Source organism: Gekko japonicus, unplaced genomic scaffold (genome assembly GCF_001447785.1).
Source record: "Gekko japonicus isolate JY-2015 unplaced genomic scaffold, Gekko_japonicus_V1.1 scaffold29, whole genome shotgun sequence".
Taxonomy (NCBI): domain Eukaryota; kingdom Metazoa; phylum Chordata; class Lepidosauria; order Squamata; family Gekkonidae; genus Gekko; species Gekko japonicus.
The window spans coordinates 2,190,175-2,209,997 of NW_015172003.1; the positions used below are offsets into that span (position 1 = coordinate 2,190,175).

At 41.8% G+C, this 19,823-nt stretch overlaps 1 protein-coding gene across 1 annotated transcript in view; it reads right to left on the bottom strand.

The window, feature by feature from the left end:
- Window positions 1-227: 227 nt before the first annotated feature.
- OBFC1 (oligonucleotide/oligosaccharide-binding fold containing 1) overlaps window positions 228-19,823 on the bottom strand; it is a 47,337-nt gene continuing 27,741 nt past the window's right edge. The window contains exons 7-10 of the mRNA XM_015420098.1: window positions 19,752-19,820; window positions 11,607-11,729; window positions 11,327-11,399; window positions 228-481 (exon numbers count right to left, since the gene is read on the bottom strand). Coding sequence (XP_015275584.1) covers window positions 324-481; window positions 11,327-11,399; window positions 11,607-11,729; window positions 19,752-19,820 — 423 coding nt within the window. The 3' untranslated portion in view covers window positions 228-323. The remainder of the gene's footprint in view (window positions 482-11,326; window positions 11,400-11,606; window positions 11,730-19,751; window positions 19,821-19,823) is intronic.

Below are 19,823 nucleotides of genomic sequence, written 5' to 3' on the forward strand. Positions count from 1 at the left end.
AGCTGTTCATGCTTATCAGATTATAGAGTCCAAATATAAAGTTTGTTTTTTTTCTCCTATCCAGCCACAAGAGGGCATTCACAACATGACAGCTCTTTAAAAAAATCCCTGTACTTAGTTCCTGGAACATCAGATAGCTTTCAAGAAAGAGAGTTTTAAAAGCCAGTTGCATCTTTTGAAACCTGAAGTGAAATAACAACAAAAAAATAAGAATTTAATGATCCAGCAACTTTTAACTTTTCTGATTTAAAATAGGAATTCAGCCAAGTCTTTGAGGGGGTTCACGGCCACTGGGTAAAATTTCATCTCTACAAGCCCATGTTTTAGAAGACAGTGTAATATTCCTCCATGGTAGTGACAACATCACTGTTGCTCTCCATCAGATCCAGGAGGTAACGAATCACAGGTTCAGTGACAAAACAGCTGTAGTTCTGCTGAACGCAGCTGAGAATGTGGCGAAAATGGCAGCCCTTTTCAGCATCTATGGGAATAAAGCAAATGGGAAAATGGGCAGATGGTCACTATAGGTTACAACTTTGGCATCAAGGCAAGCGCACAGAATGACCCTGTTTCTAATACACATTCACACCCCAAAACCTGAAGGAGGAATTCTCAGACTTACATAGTAGAACATAAGCAGACTTGTCATCTACAGGAATGAACTTGAGAACCACCGCTTTTGATCATTTCATACTCATCCATTAGTCAAACATCAACCAATAGCTGGTCTACGGTGGCCAAGCTTTTACACTGCATCTCTCGAAGAGTGCTGAGCTATACAACCCATGCTCAAACCCGTGCGGTCTGAGACATTCAGCTTTTATAGCTTTCAGGTGCGATGCAGGTAAGCAATTATGCTTGCAAGATTAAATGTGCTATCATCTGAGACTCGAGAGAAATGGATCAAGCCACTTACGCTTCAGTAAAACAAACCTCCCTCAGATATTTTAGTCACTAAAGTTTTAATGGATCCTAGGCCAGCAAATACAGTTTTTTAACTAAGTTCCTTGTTCAGGCCATGAGAGTTTGGGCCGTTCATGACAAGACACCTTCTCTAACATTGTATAACCTGTCCTCTCTGGCTTGAATTCTTCCTTTCTTCCTTTTCTCCTTAGCTGGCATATATCGATACTACTCAAGACTTATAAGTCAGAGTTAGTGTGGTGCGGTGTGGCGACAGGCGTTTTCTTGGGACGCGCCCGATCCTCTCTCACTCCTTTTGGAGTATCCCGGGTCAATTTTCCGGGAGGACTCCGCCTGACGCCTCAGAGGGGAGTCGGGTTGCAGGAGGCTTGTACTTGGTCACCCCCACACCCGGCAAAAGGGGGGTCAGGATCGAGTTGCCTCGAGGAAGGAGAGTCGGATGGAGCAAGACATGGCCGCCATGTCTTGCAGAGCTGCGGCCAGCCGTTTTAGAGACTATTATTGAATTGCAAAGCGTAACATACAGCAAAGAAATACAAATAATGAAGACAGTGTGACTTCTTCTTTCTTTAACCTGTTGACTTTGGATGGGAGACCCCCCCTCTCGAAGGTGTCCTAACATTTGAATAGCGGCTAGGAAGAGAGACTGGAGCAAATGATCTTTAGGGGGTGTTTAATGGAGAAACGGGAATAATTTCTGAAATGAATGTAAAAGAAATGGAGGAAATGGAGGAATGGCTAACTACAAAAATTACACAATTGACTTATGAACAATTTAAAAAACTCTTGTGTGATGAGATCCGGCAAGTATTTGAATCAACACATGAGAGTCTTACGGAGAAGCCAGGGAATGCCTGTATAAATTTGGAGGAAGAGAAGGAGCCTTTGTTTCCACAACAGGATGTCAACAAAGAAACTGAGATAGTAACTTTACCTACGAGAGTCTGTGAAAGAAAAACTACCCAAACGCTTAGTTTACTAACTCTTAATGAAGATGGACAAGATTTACTAAGTAATGAGCACTCTAAACATGTAAAGTAAAGAATAGGGAAGCTCTTAAAGAAACGTAAAAAACATGTTAGAACCAGCAAAAGTCTAGAAAACTACTAGAAAACTACTTTCTACAAGTGATTTGAAAATTAAATGGCAAGACTTGGAAATGGAATTTCACACCTATAAAGAAAAGGAAATTCACACCTATTAAGACATTTAAAATGGTTTTGGTGAGAAATTATTAAGAATTTTAAAAAGGAAAATGCAATATGATGTGAACTTTAGATTAATTTTTTACCTCTCCTTTGTGAATATGGATATGTAATGATGGAGTTTAAGGTATGCAGGTGAAGATGTAAAGGCAGAATTTCGAAAGCAACTTTAAATTGAAGTGCAAAAAGCTTAACCTATGGCAAACTTAAAGTAACTTTAGGTAACTTAATCTTAGAGCCCCACCTCTCTCAAATAATTATTTTACCTGTTGCAATCTGGTGGTGAAAATGTTTTTCTTTCATTTTTTTGTATAAGAATAGTTATAAGTACAATGTAGTAGTATATCTGAAAATGTAAGATAGTTATATTTTAAGTTATGATTTAAAGATAATAGGTGAGAAATGGCTCCCAGTAGGAACTTCTGTTGCAAATGGTGAAAAGGTGTTGGAAATTAGTAATATAAGTAGGAAACAATAGTGCAAGAAAAGAAAAATATAGAAAAAATATGGTATGATTTTATTTTATTTTCTTTCCCTTCCTTAAGTTAGCATAATAATTAAAATTGTTAGATGAGCTGTAGTGAATTCTATATGTTGAAGGCTATATGTTAAAGGTGGTTACACTGCTTTGTTTAAATAGCAAGTACATGGAATTGAAGGATTAATGGGTAGATGGTACAAGTTGATTGGAAAATATATATCTGGAAAACTAAGTACTGAAAACCAGGTTATTTGGAAATAAAGTGCTGCTACGTGTAAACAAAAAATGAACTAAAGTGATATTATGCCAGGGTTTGTTAAAACAGCTTATTAGAAGAAGTATACTTGAAGAGTATTAGTAAGTTACCTGAAGGCTTGGGGAAGGTATGATGAGTTATAGTATCAATTTGGGAAGAGTATAACTAATTTGGATTTGTCACATTGTGTTAGATTTATTTGGAAGTAGGGTACTGAGATAACATACAGATGTGTAAAAGTTAATTTGAATTAAAGTAACATTATAGCTGAAGTCAGGGGTCATTTCGTAGAAAAAGAGCTAGGGGGACTCATTAGCATAACTCATTAGCATATGCCACACCCCCTGACATCACCGGAAGTGTGTCCTCCCCACAGCCAGCGGCGACCTCCAGCGGGCACCAGCAGGGAGCTCCAGGCCCCGCCCTCCCGCACCTCACCCGGGGGGATGGCGTCCCCCCGCGTCCCCCCCCCAAATGACCCCTGGTTGAAGTATATTTGGAAGTTTATTCTTTTGTGTTTGTTTTTTGGGGGAAGGTTTAGGAAATGTATGATGAGTTTAAAGTATAAAGATGGAAAATCATAATTTGGATATGTGAAATAGGTAGATAGTAGAAGATTTGGAAATAAGATGTTGATATAGAATAGCAAAAGGATAGGAATAGAAATAACATGAATTAAAATGATATTATGCTTGTTATAATAACATACTATGTAAAGATGTGAAATGGAATTATTATTACAAATTTTACAAAAGTTTTGGGAATTTATGACAACTTGTGGTCAGAGCGGCTTTCGGGAGAAGCCGCAGAACTTGCCCATTGGAGTGGAAAGAGAGCAGGAGCCTAGGCCAGCTGAACAGGGAGAGGATGAAGAAATAGACTCTGAGTACTCTCAAGGAAATAAGTTGTATGACATTTCTACTATTCCTACAACAGAACATGAAAGTAAAAATGATCAAGTGATCTGTTTAAATGAAACAACAAGGAATATTACAGACTCAGAAAGCCAAAAAGAAGATCATCATGATAAACTTTCCAATGAACAGATTGAGCCAGTAAAAGGTAGAAAAAGGAGGCATACAAGGAAACATGGGAAGTATCTTAAAAGCCGGGAAAGTACTGGAAAGAGACATTTTTTACATGCTGGGAAATTGAGAAAGAAAGATATGAAAAAGAAACCTCATACCTACAAAGAAATAAGGCATCTAGATGGAATCTTGGAAAAAAGGAAGTTACAGGAAATCAAGAAAAGACTGATGAAATATGAGTTATGTTTTTAGTTAATTTTCTATTGTCTATGAAGATTAAATGGTATGGCTGGTGTTTCAAATGTCTATACAAGTGCATAGCTCTAAGGACAGAAGTACAGGACGGGGAGGAAGGAAAAGAAATAATTGCTATTAATATGGAAAGTCTATTATCCATAACTGTTTCTAAAGTTTACTTTAAATATTTTTGTTTGTTTGTTTATTTCTACTAGTGTTATAAAGGTAAAGTAAAGGTAAAGGTTCCCTTGCTCGAAAGCCAGTCAAATCCGACTCTAGGGTTCCAGTGCTCATCTCCGTTTCAAAGCTGAAGAGCCAGCGCTGTCCGAAGACGTTTCCGTGGTCATGTGGCCGGCATGACTAAACACCAAGGCGCACAGAACACTGTTACCTTCCCACTGAAGTGGTACCTATTTATCTACTTGCAATTTCTTGCTTTCGAACTGCTAGGTTGGCAGGAGCTGGAACTAGAGACGGGAGCTCACTCTGTCATGCGGCACCTCGGGTCTCGAACTACTGACCTTCCACAGCCTGCAGTTAAGCGTCTTAACCACTTGAGCCACCACAGCTCCTAATGTTATATATGAGCTTAAATAATGAAAATAATTATTGAGCTATTATGAAAGTAAACAAGAAAAGGGTGATGTAAGTGGATTTATGTTTTAGATTGTTTCTCTTATCTCTTACATAATATTGATTATGAGTAAAGGAAGAGATTGGTAGGAGAAAAGTTCTTGCAGAAATTTATAGAAAATTAAGAAAAGAATAATATGACAGGAATAGTGTCTTAAAGGTACAAGAAAGTTGCTTGGATATGTTTCTGATTAATTTTGTACTGTTTATGGGATGGTGAAGATAAAGAGGAAGGACCAGCGTTTTAAATGGATATTCAAATATATAAAGCTAAAAATAGAAAATTTGTGGAGAGGAGGAAGGAAAGGTGAAAAGTATTATTTACGTGGAAAGTTTCTCCTTTAAGCATTTTGGCAAAATTTATTGTAATAATTTTGCTTGTCTGAAGACTCTGAGTTTTGTTGCATATGATGCTAAATAATGGAAGTAATGGTTTATGGTAACAGAGAAGAAAAGAATGATTTAAGATGAAAGGAATTAGTAGTAGTCTGACTTGTGACTAAAAGATGTACGTTAAAATAATTATTACTATGCTAGCAAGGTAAATTAATATGGCCATAGTAGAGATAATTATTCAAGGAATTACAGTTAAATAGGTGATTTGGTCAAGGGAATAGAAAACAGGAATACAATTTGTGTGAGGTTATGAAGATTCTATGAGATTCCCTAAAGAAAATAGGTATTGTTCAGGGCAAAATAAAGATAAAATTTATACTAGGGATTTGAATCATGTTAGAAGTGCTTGTTAAATTTGTTTTGTTGTTATTAATTAGTAGCTTTTGGGAATGGGAACGCCAGAATGTAATTCTGGAAAATTAATTAATTAGAAATTAGTTTAATTGAACATTTTTTGTTTTGTTTTGTTTGCTCTTTGTTGTAAGTATGGGATGTTGTATAGTAATTAGAGCTATTAGAGTAGGGAAAAACATACACGGAATTAGTCATGTTGTGTTAGAACTGTTCGAGGAGGAAATGTAATGTGTTTTTTGTGTTTGTGTGTCTTTGTGTCTAAAAACCAATAAATATATTATTAAAAAAAGACTTGTAAGTCAAAGGAGTAGGGAGGGAAGGAAGGAAGGAGGGGATGGAAGGGAAGGGAAGGGAGGAAGGAAAGTTAGTTTTCAGGTACAAGACTAGATATCCAGTTAGGTGCAGCACCAAGTCTGACAACCTTGCAGTCCTTCAATAGTGCAGGCATAATACACCCACAAGAAGGGAAGGCCACAGCTGGATAAGCAGGAAAAGCTCCATTTTCTCCTTTGAATCCGGTTTGGCAATAAGTTCTTTACTAAGATGTAGATAAAGTTCACTGTTTCTACCAATGTTAAGTGTAGCGTGGATACATTTGCTCCAAATTGGAACCATGCTTTTCTTGGAATCCCCCACTCTCTCTTCCTCCAAGAGATACAAATTAAATACATGTACATAATAATGTACCTAAAATGTTGCTGGCAATGACAATAAGCACTATGGAACCTTCAAGAACCCCTGAAATACTCCTAGCTAGAAGCCACAAGAAGATAGCTAGGAAACATGTACATTTATTAAGCAGTTTATTCTAAGCCAGGGGAGGAGGAGGAGGAGGAGGAAGAGGAGGAGGAGGAGGAGGAGGAGAAGGAGATTGGATTTATACCCTGCCCTCCACTTGGAGTCTCAGAGTGGCTTACAAACTCCTTTCCCTTCCCCTCCCCACAACAGACACCCTGTGAGGTGGGTGGGGCTGAGAGAACTCTGACACAAACTGCTCTTTTTCAAGGACAGCTGTGCCAGAGCTTGTGACTGACCCAAGGTCACATCAGCAGGTGCAAGTGGAGGAGTGGGGAATCAAACCTGGTTCTCCCAGATTAGAGTCCGCACACTTAACCACTACACCAAACTGGCTCCCTTGTGTTGAAAAACTAAGGTTGTAGTGTTCCCTCTAAGCTGAGTTAGTGTGAGCTAGCTCACAGTTTTTTAGCCTCTGGCTCAAACATCTTAGGTCAGGAAGGATGGCTCCAGAGCAAACTAGTTTATGCGGTAGCCAAATCACTTGCTCACAACTTTAATGCCAGTAGCTCACAAAGTAGAATTTTTGCTTACAGGACTCCACAGCTTAGAGGGAGCATTGTAAGTAATAATGAGGCCATCTGATCTTCTGTCTAGCTAAAAGACCCTGACACTCTCCGGACCATTTCAGCTAAAACCCCAAAAGAACGAACTAGGGACGAAAGGGGTGTGTGTGTATTTTTACATGAGGTGTGATTGGGCCCTTGAATGTTTTAAAATTCTTTGTTAATAAATACATGTATCTTTTCATACAATGGCCCCGTTCACACGGCAAATTTGCCGTGGGAGAGCCACGACTGGATGGCGGATTTTCCGGGCGCAATCACACCACAACATCTGGCAAGTAGAGCACACCCGTGGCCAACCCATGGCATGCCGCCGAAAATGCGCGGTAAAACCCCCCCTCCTCGAAGGTAGTAACAAACGGTTTGCCACGGGCTGCCTCTGGACTCCCTTCGTGTGATTGCGCCAGTGCGGCTTTTCCCTCCGGCCGCCTTCGTTGCATATATATTCAAGACCACCTCTCCCCATATGAGCCACATAGAACGTTACGCTCTACCAGTCAACACTTCCTGGTAGTCCCTGGCCCAAGGGATAGACTTGCCTCCACTAGGGCCAGGGCTTTTTCGGCCCTGGCCCCTGCCTGGTGGAATGAGCTACTATATGAGATCAGGGCCCTGTGGGACCTATTACAGTTCTGCAGGGCCTGTAAAACGGAGCTCTTCCCCCAGGCCTTTAGTTGAGTCAGCGGGCATCTAACTGTTTAGGCATCCCCCCCACAGTGACCACAGATCCTGGAAGCCAGACTGGGACGACATTGTTTGCCATTGAGGCACATTGTTGTTTAAGGCAGATATTTTTAATGATCTAAGGATGATGATTTTTATGGATTTTAAACTGAGTATTTGTAATATGTTTTTATATATATATATGCTGTTACCCACCCTGAGCCCACAAATGTGGGGAGGGCAGGCTATAAGGCTAAGGAAATAAATAAATACATGTCGAGACGGAGTGACTATCCCACAGTCACTCAATAAGCTTCATGGCAGAGATGGGATTTGAACAGGGCCTCCAGTTACAGGCCAACACCCTCACCACTGCACCATAAATACTAATCACAAAAGCTATGTACCACCTGCTTTGGGTGGGAGCTGAAGTTTTTCTGCTTAGATGTAAGCCAGCAAAGAGGAGGAGGAGAAGGAGAAGGAGAATTGGATTTATATCCCGCCTTCACACGGAGTCTCAGAGCTGCTTACTACTACACTACATCAAACATACTACCACTACATCAAACTGGCTCATAAGTAAGTCTGGGTCCAGTCACTGCCTGAATGGGAAACCTCCTGGCAAGCTTACATATGATCTCTTGAATTACATGATGAAAGAAAGGGAAGATATAGATATAAATTGATTTTTAATAAAAATCAAAACACAATCCATTTCTGCAAAATGTGTGGTTTCAGCATGACATAGGCAATTGTTAGAAAATAAAAAGAAAGAAAACTCATAGCTCAGGCCCCTGTATCCCTATCAGATAGATGCTTCACTTTCTTTCTTTTTTTTTTTTAAATAGATTTTATTGTTTTTATAAAGACAAGGAAAATTAAACATTACATACGACACATACTTACAAATTCCAAGTTTCTACATATAGCAATTCACACACTAACAGTCTCGTGTCCAGCCACTCATCCCCCATCTCTATTGCCGTACCATAAGTATATACATTAACTTCTACAGATACAACCATTTATGGTAAATTTGTTTGGCTGGGAGGATATCATTCTTCACCATATAGTCTAGCACCGGGGCCCATATCCTGACAAATTTAGTGTAGGTGGGGGTGTTACTATTGTTTGCTCTCAGCAGGGAGTCTGCAATTTTCGCCATAACAAATTGGTCCCATACTTTCTCTTGCCACGCTGAGATTGTCGGTGGGGAGGGGGATTTCCAAGCTGCTGCAATTGTTAACCTTGCCGCTGCTAGCAACATTGATATGCGCTCTTTACTGTCCCCTATCATTGCTCCATTCCACAGGTTTAGCAGCACCACCTCTGGCGTCCTTGGCAACGACTGCCCAGTAATCTCATTTATCTGGGTTATCACCTCATTCCAAAATCTTTGTATTTTTTGGCAACCCCACCAACAGTGATAGTATGTCCCTATCTGACCGCATTGCTTCCAACAATTGCTGCTTGTTGTCGGGTTGATTTTGTGTAACTGTTGCGGTGTAAAATACCATCGGGAGGTTAACTTGAAAAACTGAAGACGGACATTATAGACAGGCGATCTATTTGCTGGAGAGGCCCATATGTCTGCCCAGTCCGCCTCGACCAGGGGAAGGTTGAGGTCTGCTTCCCACCTGGTTTGGTTTCAAGCGAATCCACAGAAGGAAAATTCACTGATGCTCACAATGAAATACCGCACAGGTATTTCCTTACCTTACCACAGGTACATTTATTAAAAAGACTCAAAACTAGGGAAACCTCTTTTTGTAGTTAGAAATGTATCAGATTCAAAAGCAAGCAGAGTGATCCCTGATCAAGCCCACAGATCAGACCTTCCCTTCGGTCTGGTGGCCAAACTGCCAAAGGGCTGTGGCAACACAGCACTTTTCACTCATCCCTACCAGTGACAGCATGTTTGGGAACTATTGCAAGGATTAAGCTACTATGTTGAGGATAAAGAAAAGAACACTTCCTGTTTTGTGTGATTCCTTCACCCTGCTCAAAGAGCAGAAGAGAAGCCTGTTTTGCACCTGATCTGCCAGGGCTCTTCTGTGTACCTGAGCTGGATCAAGCAGAGCAATGAGCTATACTACATTAGAGACCTCTGCCAGGTATACATCAGGGAGATTCCAGAAGTGGCCATTTCCCTTTGTCAAGGAGGCCCACCTGTATTTCTGAGAAATGCAACTTTGAGGTTATATGGGGCTACAGTTGTGGAAAGACCAAACAGAGTTTGACTGAATCACATTTACTAGGGAGTAAGCCCCACTGATTTACTTTCAAGTAAGCATATGCAGGGGTCATTTCGTAGAAAAAGAGCTAGGGGAGCTCATTAGCATAACTTATTAGCATATGCCACACCCCCTGACATCAGGGGCCCGGCGGTGGACCTGCAAGGCCAGTGGGAGTGCGAGGAAGCCCCGGCAAGGCCCTCCCTGGCCCCAGGCAGGCAGGGGTGGGGAGAGGAGGGGAGGAAGCAACTTACCCTCCCTCTTCTCCTGCCTCCTCCTGGCTGAATGAGGGCTGGAAGCGGGGCGGCCGGAAGAAGGGGGCGGGGCTTCGTCATGTGCCCCGCCCCCCTACACCTCACCCGGGGGAACTGCGTTCCTCCGCGTTCCCCCCCGAAATGACCTCTGAGCATATGTAAGATTACACTGTAAGCAGATACACAGGAATCTACTTGGGAGGAGGCTCTACTTAAGAGAGTGAGATTTAGCTCTGAGTACTCCTGCCAACCTAGCAGTTCGAAAGCAAGAAATTGCAAGTAGATAAATAGGGACCACTTCGGTGGGAAGGTAACAGCGTTCCGTGCGCCTTGGCGTTTAGTCATGCCGGCCACATGACCACGGAAACGTCTTCAGACAGCGCTGGCTCTTCGGCTTTGAAACGGAGATGAGCACCGCAACCCTAGAGTCGGATTCGACTGGCTTTCGAGCAAGGGAACCTTTACCTTTAAACACACATGAAGGGGCCGTGGTGGCTTAGAGGTTAAGATGCTGAGCCGCACACCGAAAGGTTGGCAGCTCAGCAGTTCGAGACCCGAGTGCCGTGTGATGGAGTGAGCTCCCGTCTCTAGCCCCAGCTCCTGCCAATCTAGCAGTTCAAAAGCAAGAAATTGCAAGTAGATAAATAGGTACCGCTTCGGTGGGAAGGTAGCAGTGTTTTGTGCGCCTCGGCGTTTAGTCATGCTGGCTACATGACCATGGAAAAAGTCTTCGGACAGCGCTGGCTCTTCAGCTTGGAAACGGAGATGAGCACCACCCCTTAGAGCAAGGGAAACCTTTACCTTTTAAAAAAAAACACATGTGGACTGAATTGCATGGCCAATGAAAGGTGCCATGGAAAAGTACATGAGGCTAGATGAGAGTGACAACATGCCTGGATTTCACCAGAAAATATGAAGCTGCTCACCATGAGCAGATGGAAAATCTTGGAAAGAAGCCATAGCACTGGGTTAAACACACCTTACATTTTGTTCCTGCAGGCGCTCAGCGTGACAGTATTTTCTAAAAATCTGCCAATTCTCTGCCCCATCCCCACATTCAGCATCATGGATCCTCCGTAAGAACCAAAAATAATTTTATTTGACTGCAGAAACCAAAAATGTGACACAAAGACTAGACTAGGGTAGACTACATATTTTTGGACACACTTCCCTGCTCAAATAACTGCAGAGGATTCTCCCTCCCCATGGCAGCCATTTTGTTTTGGTATCTTCCAGAAAATAATTGCTGATTGAAATTAAATTTTTATTTGTATGTCATTAGGAATCTGAACATACTTACACTTTGGCCTCTTACAATCAGCTCTGATTATTTCCAGGGTGAATCTGTACAATTCTTTATCCTGACTGGTCACCTAGAGGAAATGAGAGAAATCCGATCAAAGGACTTTTTTTTATAATGGATGGAACATGGCAACTATTCTATTTGATTTCCCTCAGTTAATACAGAGATAGAAAACTCCAGGGTAGCTTCAAAATGCAGAAAAGATCTATAGGTTACACCTGTCATATTCAAACCATCTTTTTTTTGAGAGTAAACAAAATAATCTGTAGATACTTACAAAGTAGACATCATTGGAATTCTTTGACTTCTGGAAAAGAGCACCCTTTTCCCCTAGCATGTTTATTGCTTCAGTGAATGAGCTCCTAATCAGTTTGGCATTGAGGCCAGCATTGAAATCCATCTGGGTGGGAACATAGACAAAAGATGACATATTTATGGGTGCCACCACAAAGCACATAGGAGCAGACAAGTCAAATACAGTAAAAGGTTGAGTCCAGGGGCACCTTTAAGACAAACAAAGTTTTATTGACGGTATAAGCTTTCATGTGCACACATACTTCCTCAAATACAATGAAATGGAAATTACCAGTCCATATATATAGGTAGAGGGTGAGCAGTAAATTCGCATATGGCATAATGAAGATGCTTATCAGATTCAACTACCAAACAGGAATAACAAGCTTAGCCCCCCTAACCTGGATAGCCCAGGCAAGCCTGATCTTGTCAGATCTCAGAAGCTAAGCAGGATTGACTACGGCAAGTACTTGGATGGGAGACCTCCTTGAAATACCAGAGGTGGGAGATGGGGGCAGGCTTTATTCAGCCACCTCTCTAAATATCCTCCAGGCCCACAGTAGTGGCCAGTCACCAGAGGTCACCATGACTTCCAGGTGCACACATATATAGGGAGCACATATGAAAAATACAACCCCCCCCAAAAGGAATAACAAGCTTAGTTTATATGGTTACCATTTGTTTGGGCTTAATTCTTGGGCAGGGGGAGACACAGTGAAGGAAATAAATATGCCAAAAGTGGCGATTGATGGGCAGATGTATCCTTAATTGTGGAATGCTGAGAGTAATTAACTGAAACCCTGCCATTACACTCCATCCGTCTCCTCTCAAGCACGAAGGCAACCTTACAGCATCTTCTTTGAAGTGGGGCAATTAGCTGTGTAGCGTTATCTCCCCTGTCCCCAGACCAGATAAATATTGGCTGTGTAACATTATCTCCCCTGTCCCCAGACAAGAGAAATATATTCCAATCTACCATTCCAAATTATATTACATTACAATCTACTGTTATATTACAATCTGTTATTCCAAATAAGAAATAAAATAAAATAAAGAGGACATATGGCCCTTCTGGGGGACTGGTGAGAATACAGTTGTAAGGGCTGAATGAGGTTAGCATATGTAGTGACATAAGAAACCAATATCCCTGTTAAGTCCTGGGGATTCCATTGTTCTGAGTGCAACTCAGCAGTTTCCCTTTCTAATCTGTTCCTGAAGTTCCTTTGCAATAAAACAGCTACTTTGAGGTTACCCACTGAATGTCCTGGAAGGCTGAAGTGTTCTCCTATAGGTTTCTCAGTCTTGTGATTCTTGATGTCAGAGTCGTGTCCATTTATCCTTTGGCATAGGGTTTGACCTGTCTGCCCTATGTAGAGAACCGAAGGGCATTGTTGGCATTTAATGGCATATAGAATCTTAGAAGATGAGCATGTGAATAAGCCTGATATGGTGTAGTTGATGTTATTAGGTCCAGTGATTGTGTTGTTTGGGTGTATGTGGCAGCAAAGTTGGCATCTGGGTTTATTGCAAGCTCTGGTACTAGAGTTCATGTAAAAATTAGATACTGTATTATTGTGGGTGAGAAGCTGTTTGAGATCGGGGGGCTGTTTATTCAGATCTACACAGGGAATCAAAGCACTCTAGCCCTCTCCTTCAAACACCAGCAAGAGTGCCACCTTCTAGATAAAGAAGGCTTTAAAAAAACAACAAATGAGTGGGTTTGCTGCCAAAATAATTACCTCATGAGAGACTGATCCATTTTTAATATGGAAGAAATGAACCAGAGGATCTAGGAGGGAGAGAATAAAGCATGATAATTATTCGCTTTGGTCTAATGCATCAATCCTGTCAGAGGAGAGGTTTAATTAAGAGTGTGCTTAGTGTGAGCTGACATCCTGCGCAGCTTGGATGGCTCCTCAAAGAGAATTGCTAATGGCAAACTCCTTGATACTGACAGAAAGAGCACAAAAGACAGGTGTTAGCCAGAAAATACAAGCAAGGAGCTTCTTGGGCATCCCAACAGTCACCTGTGGTTTATTAATCTGCAAGCACACTACAGTTTGGATCATTTGTCCTGTATTTAGTTTTAGAAGCAGAAGGATGGCATTTGAACCTTTGCCTCCTCCTGTCTTGCTGAGAATGATACGCAATTGCTCTAAGCCTAACAGTCAGTCCTCGATCCCTGCCATTTGCTCTCCATATCCTTTACAGTTTAGGGACAATCAGAGGTGGCTGAAATTCCAATCCCTGTAAGTCTTAAAAAGGCAAAGAAAAGTGTCTCATAACTCAACAGATCTACTGCTACCTTCTACATTTCATGGCCCCTGTCCCACAATTTTCAAACTGTTTCCTTTTGTACCTGCCACACATTTGTGTGTGTGTGTGTGTGTGTTCTGACAACAAGTACACTGTGCTGAACAAATATAACAGTTTCCAACAGTCCTCTCAGATACCCTAAAGCTCTGCTGCCTTCCAACATTATCTTCCCCTCCCTAGTTTGGTCTAGAACCTCAGAAGATCCTTTTCTTTTCAGTTTAATTACACTATTATACTGCACTACATTAATTCCCATCTGTTGCCAGTGCAGATCAGTTGTAGCTCTAATAGTCTGACATGCCTTGTTCATCTTCAAATACATGTTGATCAACATGGAACATCCTCAGTCAATCCAGGCGATAAGAAACCCAGAGCTGTTTCTGTAGCAAAGCTCTCTGAATTCCTACAGAGAACAGAATCCTGCAATTCAAGCAATTATATACAATGCCCAAATGCTTCCCTATTGTGCAAGTTTTCCCTAGCATCTCTTCTAAAATGTACTTTCTTGTCATTTAAACTTACTTCTTCCTGTCTGTGGCAGTAGAGTGTAATTGCTTTTCTATGTACTGGAAAGATGTTACCAACAAAACTTGACTTCAGTCTTCATTTCTTGGAGTGAAAATATGGTCAATATTTCCTTTTCTAAATATTACTGTGTTTGTGTCTTCTAGATTTTCCTGTAATTTCATACTCCTATTAAAAGGTGGCTGATAGAAAATGCTTTCAGAATCTCAGCCATACCAGGGGAGAATGCTGACAAGCTCCCTTCCACATATGATAAAACTATGCAGTGTGGTTATACAGTACATGATGTGGCCAAGTGCATCATTGTTTAAAGAGTTTTTGGACACATGTTGAAAAGCTGAGGCAATTTTTTCCAAATGATTAGAGGTCTCAAGTGTTGAAAGTAGAACATTACTGGAAGCACCCAGGAGTTGTCAAGTGTCCCTCTCCCCTCTTCCCAAAATGTGTTTGATTCAATTAGGTTAATAGCTGCTAGCATACAGGATTGACTGTATGCTATATTAACTGATGCTATATTAGGAAGACAGGTAACAAAAAGTAGGGATAATTCAGCTATACTGTAGTGTGCTCCAGTCCAGCTTAATCTGTTTCAGATACAGATATAGGGAGCTTATCTCAGATGTGACAAAGAGCTAGCCTATCAGCAATGATTCCGATACCTAAAATGGAGAAGGTCAAACCGAGGATGGGGCCCTGTCTTTCAATGCAATGAAGGCAGAAATAACAGACTGCTCCAGAAATCCCATACAAACAGCACAAATGCATGAGGAATCAGCAGAGGTCATTTGGTGGGGGAAAGCGGGAGAACGCAGTCCCCCCGGGTGAGGTACCGGGGGCGGGGCACATGATGAAGCCCCGCCCCCTGCTTCCGTCCGCCCCGCTTCCGGCCCTCATTCAGCCAGGAGGAGGCAGGAGAAGAGGGAGGGTAAGTTGCTTCCTCCCTGCCTTTCCCCACCCCTGCCTACCTGGGGCCAGGGAGGGCCTTCGCGGGGCTTCCTTGCACTCCCGCCGGCCTTGCAGGTCCACCGCCGGGCCCCTCATGGGGCTCGGCAGTGGAGCTGCAAGGCCGGCGGCGGTGGCCGGGACCATTGGGGGTGGGGTGTGTGGCCTTATGACACATTTCCGGTGATGTCAGGGGGTGTGGCCTTATGACACACTTCCGGTGATGTCAGGGGGTGTGGCATATGCTAATGAGTTATGCTAATGAGTTCCTCTAGCTCTTTTTCTACAAAATGACCCCTGGGAATCAGTAGCCTGAGTTTAGTTAGCAGTCAGGATTTCAGAATTTACACTTTTATTCAGAAGCTTTCAATCTGTATTTAGTATTATTTGGTCCAAGCTTCCATTCACTAGCAATGTTTTGTGCTAGTTTACCATTCTCAGCAAACACAGAGGGTGGAGGGTTAATCTAGATGACACTCTTGGATAGGATTCCCAGTTGAAGATCTAGACCAACATAAATACATTGCTGAAATACCCAAAGCACAAGATGGTAGACAAACACTTTAAAAGACTTTAGGCTACATGCGCATCAGTGCTGACTTTGAGATTATAGACAGAATAGAGCTGTGGAAAAAAGTAAAAGATCCAGATTATGAGTAACACTGCTGAATGGCCTCAGTAAACCTAGTAATTTGATAGTCAGAAAAATGGCAATATGAAACAGCACTTTGTAGATCTTCACTAAAGATGTGCTGCTTGTCTCAGGACACTGAACATGCCATATGATTAAAATGTGGTTTTGCACTTGGTTGAGAGGAGTGAGAATAGAAAATCTTTGAGATGGAGCTATCTCTCCTCCCCCACCAAGAACCTGTAACAATATCTGTTCAGGGAAATGCTTCTCTCACTAACTCTATAAAGGGCCACGTGTTTCCTGCAATACACCAGGGACAAAAAAAGCTTAGCTCTAAGTGGGCAGGGTTTCCCTGTCTCTAGCAGACACTGATACTTTGAATTAAAGGGAGCAGAACAGAGCTTCCACACAGCAGCCAGAAATCAAGGCCTGCAAAACCTTTAACTCTGCTGTTCCCTTTGTTTTATTCCATTTGGCAAGGATGCATTTTCCAGTCAACAGTTTATTTATTTATTGGATTTATATCCCGCCCTCCCCAAATTAGATACAAACAAGTAGGGAACCAATGAAGACTTGCGGAAGTATCTTATTTCCCCATTCCCCCTCTCCGTTGTACTTTCCTTCTTTGCCTCCCCTGGCAGTTCTTGCAGCTTCTCCCCTTTCCTTCTCTCCCTCCCATTTACTTATTTTTTCAGTTCCTTCCCTCTTGCAGCTTCTGCCCCCATTATCTTCAATTTTCTTTTTTTAACTTTTCTGCTCCTCCCTTCCAGCTTTACCTTCCTTCCCTCCTTTTACATTTTTTAGTCTGTCTCTTTCCTCCTCCCCTGCACTGACACTAACTGAGGCTTACAATCTTTGGCAATGTTAGTTGTGGTTTGTCTAGCAACCCCCAAAATACCCAACAAGATAGTGGCAAACCTTTCTTAAAGAAGGAGATATTGATTTTATGATTTTTGGTTTTTCTAAACCACAGTGTATTTTTTTAAATTTCTTTCTTTTTTTTGCAAACCTGAGGCTTCCCCAAGCCTTGTAGAAAATTTCCCCCAATCTGTCCCTGGACCCAAGTGTGTAGATTTTTTGATCCACATTCTATGGCCTGGTTCAAATCAGTTATAATGATAACAAAGCACAAGTTAAGAAAAAGGAATGCAAAGCAGCAAGCGCCAGGAAGGGACATTTTTAATAGAATAAGATCCTCTGCAATTTCTTTCCATGTGTAACCATGTACACCAGCTCTGTAAGGCAAAGCTCCATTCCAAGGAGGAATGGTAGAACGTATGACAACTAGCTCATCTTGACATTAATGATTCCTAAAGGGTCCATGCATCAAGGAAACAAGACCACTGTTTCGTTAATGGAAATGAGTAAATGCCCACTGAGTATATATAACCCTAGTCAGACTTCAAGTTCACTGGAACCTTTAAAAAAATTAAAAACTAGCATGTGAGTGCTTCAGCGCTGAAGCAGCCCAGTAAACCACAGAGGCAAAGCTGAAAACTATTAAGTTCACACAGTAACATGGAGAAAGGGTGGGGAGAGGGAAGAGAGGTACTGCTCATCATTAACACTAGTGCGACTAAAAACAGGTTAACAATCATACATTCCAAAGAGCAGTGAATGCTCTATCTGAGGTGGGACAACCCACAATTTCCTATGCACAAACCCTCTAACAAAAGTGCAAAGGGGGGGAAGATGTCTGAATAGTGGTACAAAGAGGGAACAAATGTATTGCACTAAGAACTGAATGTCTGTAAAGGCCCCCACAGATGCATTAACCAACTGAATGTGATCCAAGGGCCGTTTATAGGGGTGGAAAAAAAGCAAGTTTTAAAATAGCAATATAGTAGCAGGTGAGGAGCACTGCCTTGGGAAAACGGTAAACAGATCTCATTATTCTCTCCACATCCCAACCACCACCTTGCTCCGTGTTTATCGATTTGTAATGGATGGACTGAGAACAAGCCATAGTGTGCGTGAAGTGACAAACACAGTAAAAGCTAAAACCATTAGCCCTCCTCTGGCAGAGGATGTGGATTCTGCCAGTGCACTTGAAGCATAAGAAAGGCGAACGGGGGGGGGGGGGGGGGGGGGGAGCAGCTGTAGCTGAGAGAGTTGACTTCCCTAGTAGAGGCACTTCATAAGGCCACAGCAAAGGTGAGATTTTAACTCAGGATGACTAAGCTTTTCAAATACATTATCAGAATAACTCCAAATGAACACTTGATGCAAAGAACTGGGCAAATCACGGATAGTTAACATGGTACTGGCAACGCTGTTCCTTTGCGTGTCCGTAGTAAGGGGTCTGCTTGGAGTTTAACCCACCAAGTTGCAGAACTAGGAAGAATCTTCAACTTATGTCCAAACTGCTTGTTTTAGCAGCCGCCCTGGAGAAGTTCATTCTTTCTCTGCTGTTTGATTTTTTTTTTTAATTTGTATTTTTCTGCCACAGACCAGCAGGGTGCTTGTTAAACTCCAGGCCTATTTGCTTTATTAAAGTTCAATGACAAGCATTTCTTTTATGAAAAACAAATGGTTGCCAGGAAGCAACCACCAGGAAGGAGTTCACAGAGCCCAGTATGAATGGGAGGCAGTTTTGTTGTTACTTTAATTCAGTGAACAGTCCTTGGGGGATTTAAATACCCTCCTAAAGTGCTGGGAATCTAAAACATCAGCCTTAAGGCTAAAGCAAGACTGCAGCTTGCCAAAAAAGTTTTTCTCCCTCGTCTTTTCTGTTCCAAGGTAATGAAAGGCAAAGACTTTTGTTAAAGAGACACAGCTTTAAATAATGATGTTCAACTTTTGCTACTAACACAAAGATTTTAAAATAAATATGTACATTTGGGCCACATTTGCATCTGATGTGGATATGCATAACTTGATCTGCATTGGAGTCATTCAAATTTACTCCAGGTGCATATCTGGCACATGAACTTAATTCTCTGTATGCTACAAACCTTTTATAAACAAAATTTCTGTTTAACCAGAAGCACAATAAAAGACAGAAATCTTATGCTATTGAAAAACAGCTCACATCTCAAACAAGTAGTTTCTTTATGTACGACTCTGATTCCAATTAGAATTTTGGACATGGAACCCCCCTCACCCCACCCCAAAGTTTTGCTCTGAAGTGGCTGAAATATCCAAAAAGAGGAATGTGTAACACAGAGCAGATGTCTGCATTCTTTTGACGGTTTCCTACAATAAGCTCCGTCTACTTAATATGTTGAGATTAATTTACCTTGCCCTTGACTAACTTCAGAGCTACTCAGGCCTGTCACTCAGCTGATGCATTGTCTGTGAAAGATCTCCCAAGTTCCAGCACAGCTATCTAACACAGCTTTGAAAGTTTTTAAAGATGGAGCCATTATTAAATTGCATCTTTCAGTTGGCTTGTGGTTTTAATAAGCTTGCTCCTCTAAGCAAACACTGAGGCATCTGGTCACTTACTGTACGTGTTTAAAGCTCTGCATACTTCATCCAGTTCCCTGAAAAACTCAGCTTTCACTAGCTTTTTGGTAGTCAGATCTAGCCTTCATGACTGAGAACGAAAAGCTCAGAGGTTTGAAGTGGGCTTACTATTTATGGCTGCAGGTTTTGTTGTCTCTGTCTGGCAGCAGTTATGCAAAGCCGGGTATTTAGTACACTGTTGGTGTTGCTGGATTAGCACTTAAATGACCTAAGGTGCTCCCAGAATAAGTCACCATTACTTACTTGCTCAGTGGTGGTACTGGGCCCACACTGCCTGATTAGTGACACCAAAGATTCCACAGTTTCTAGTTCCTG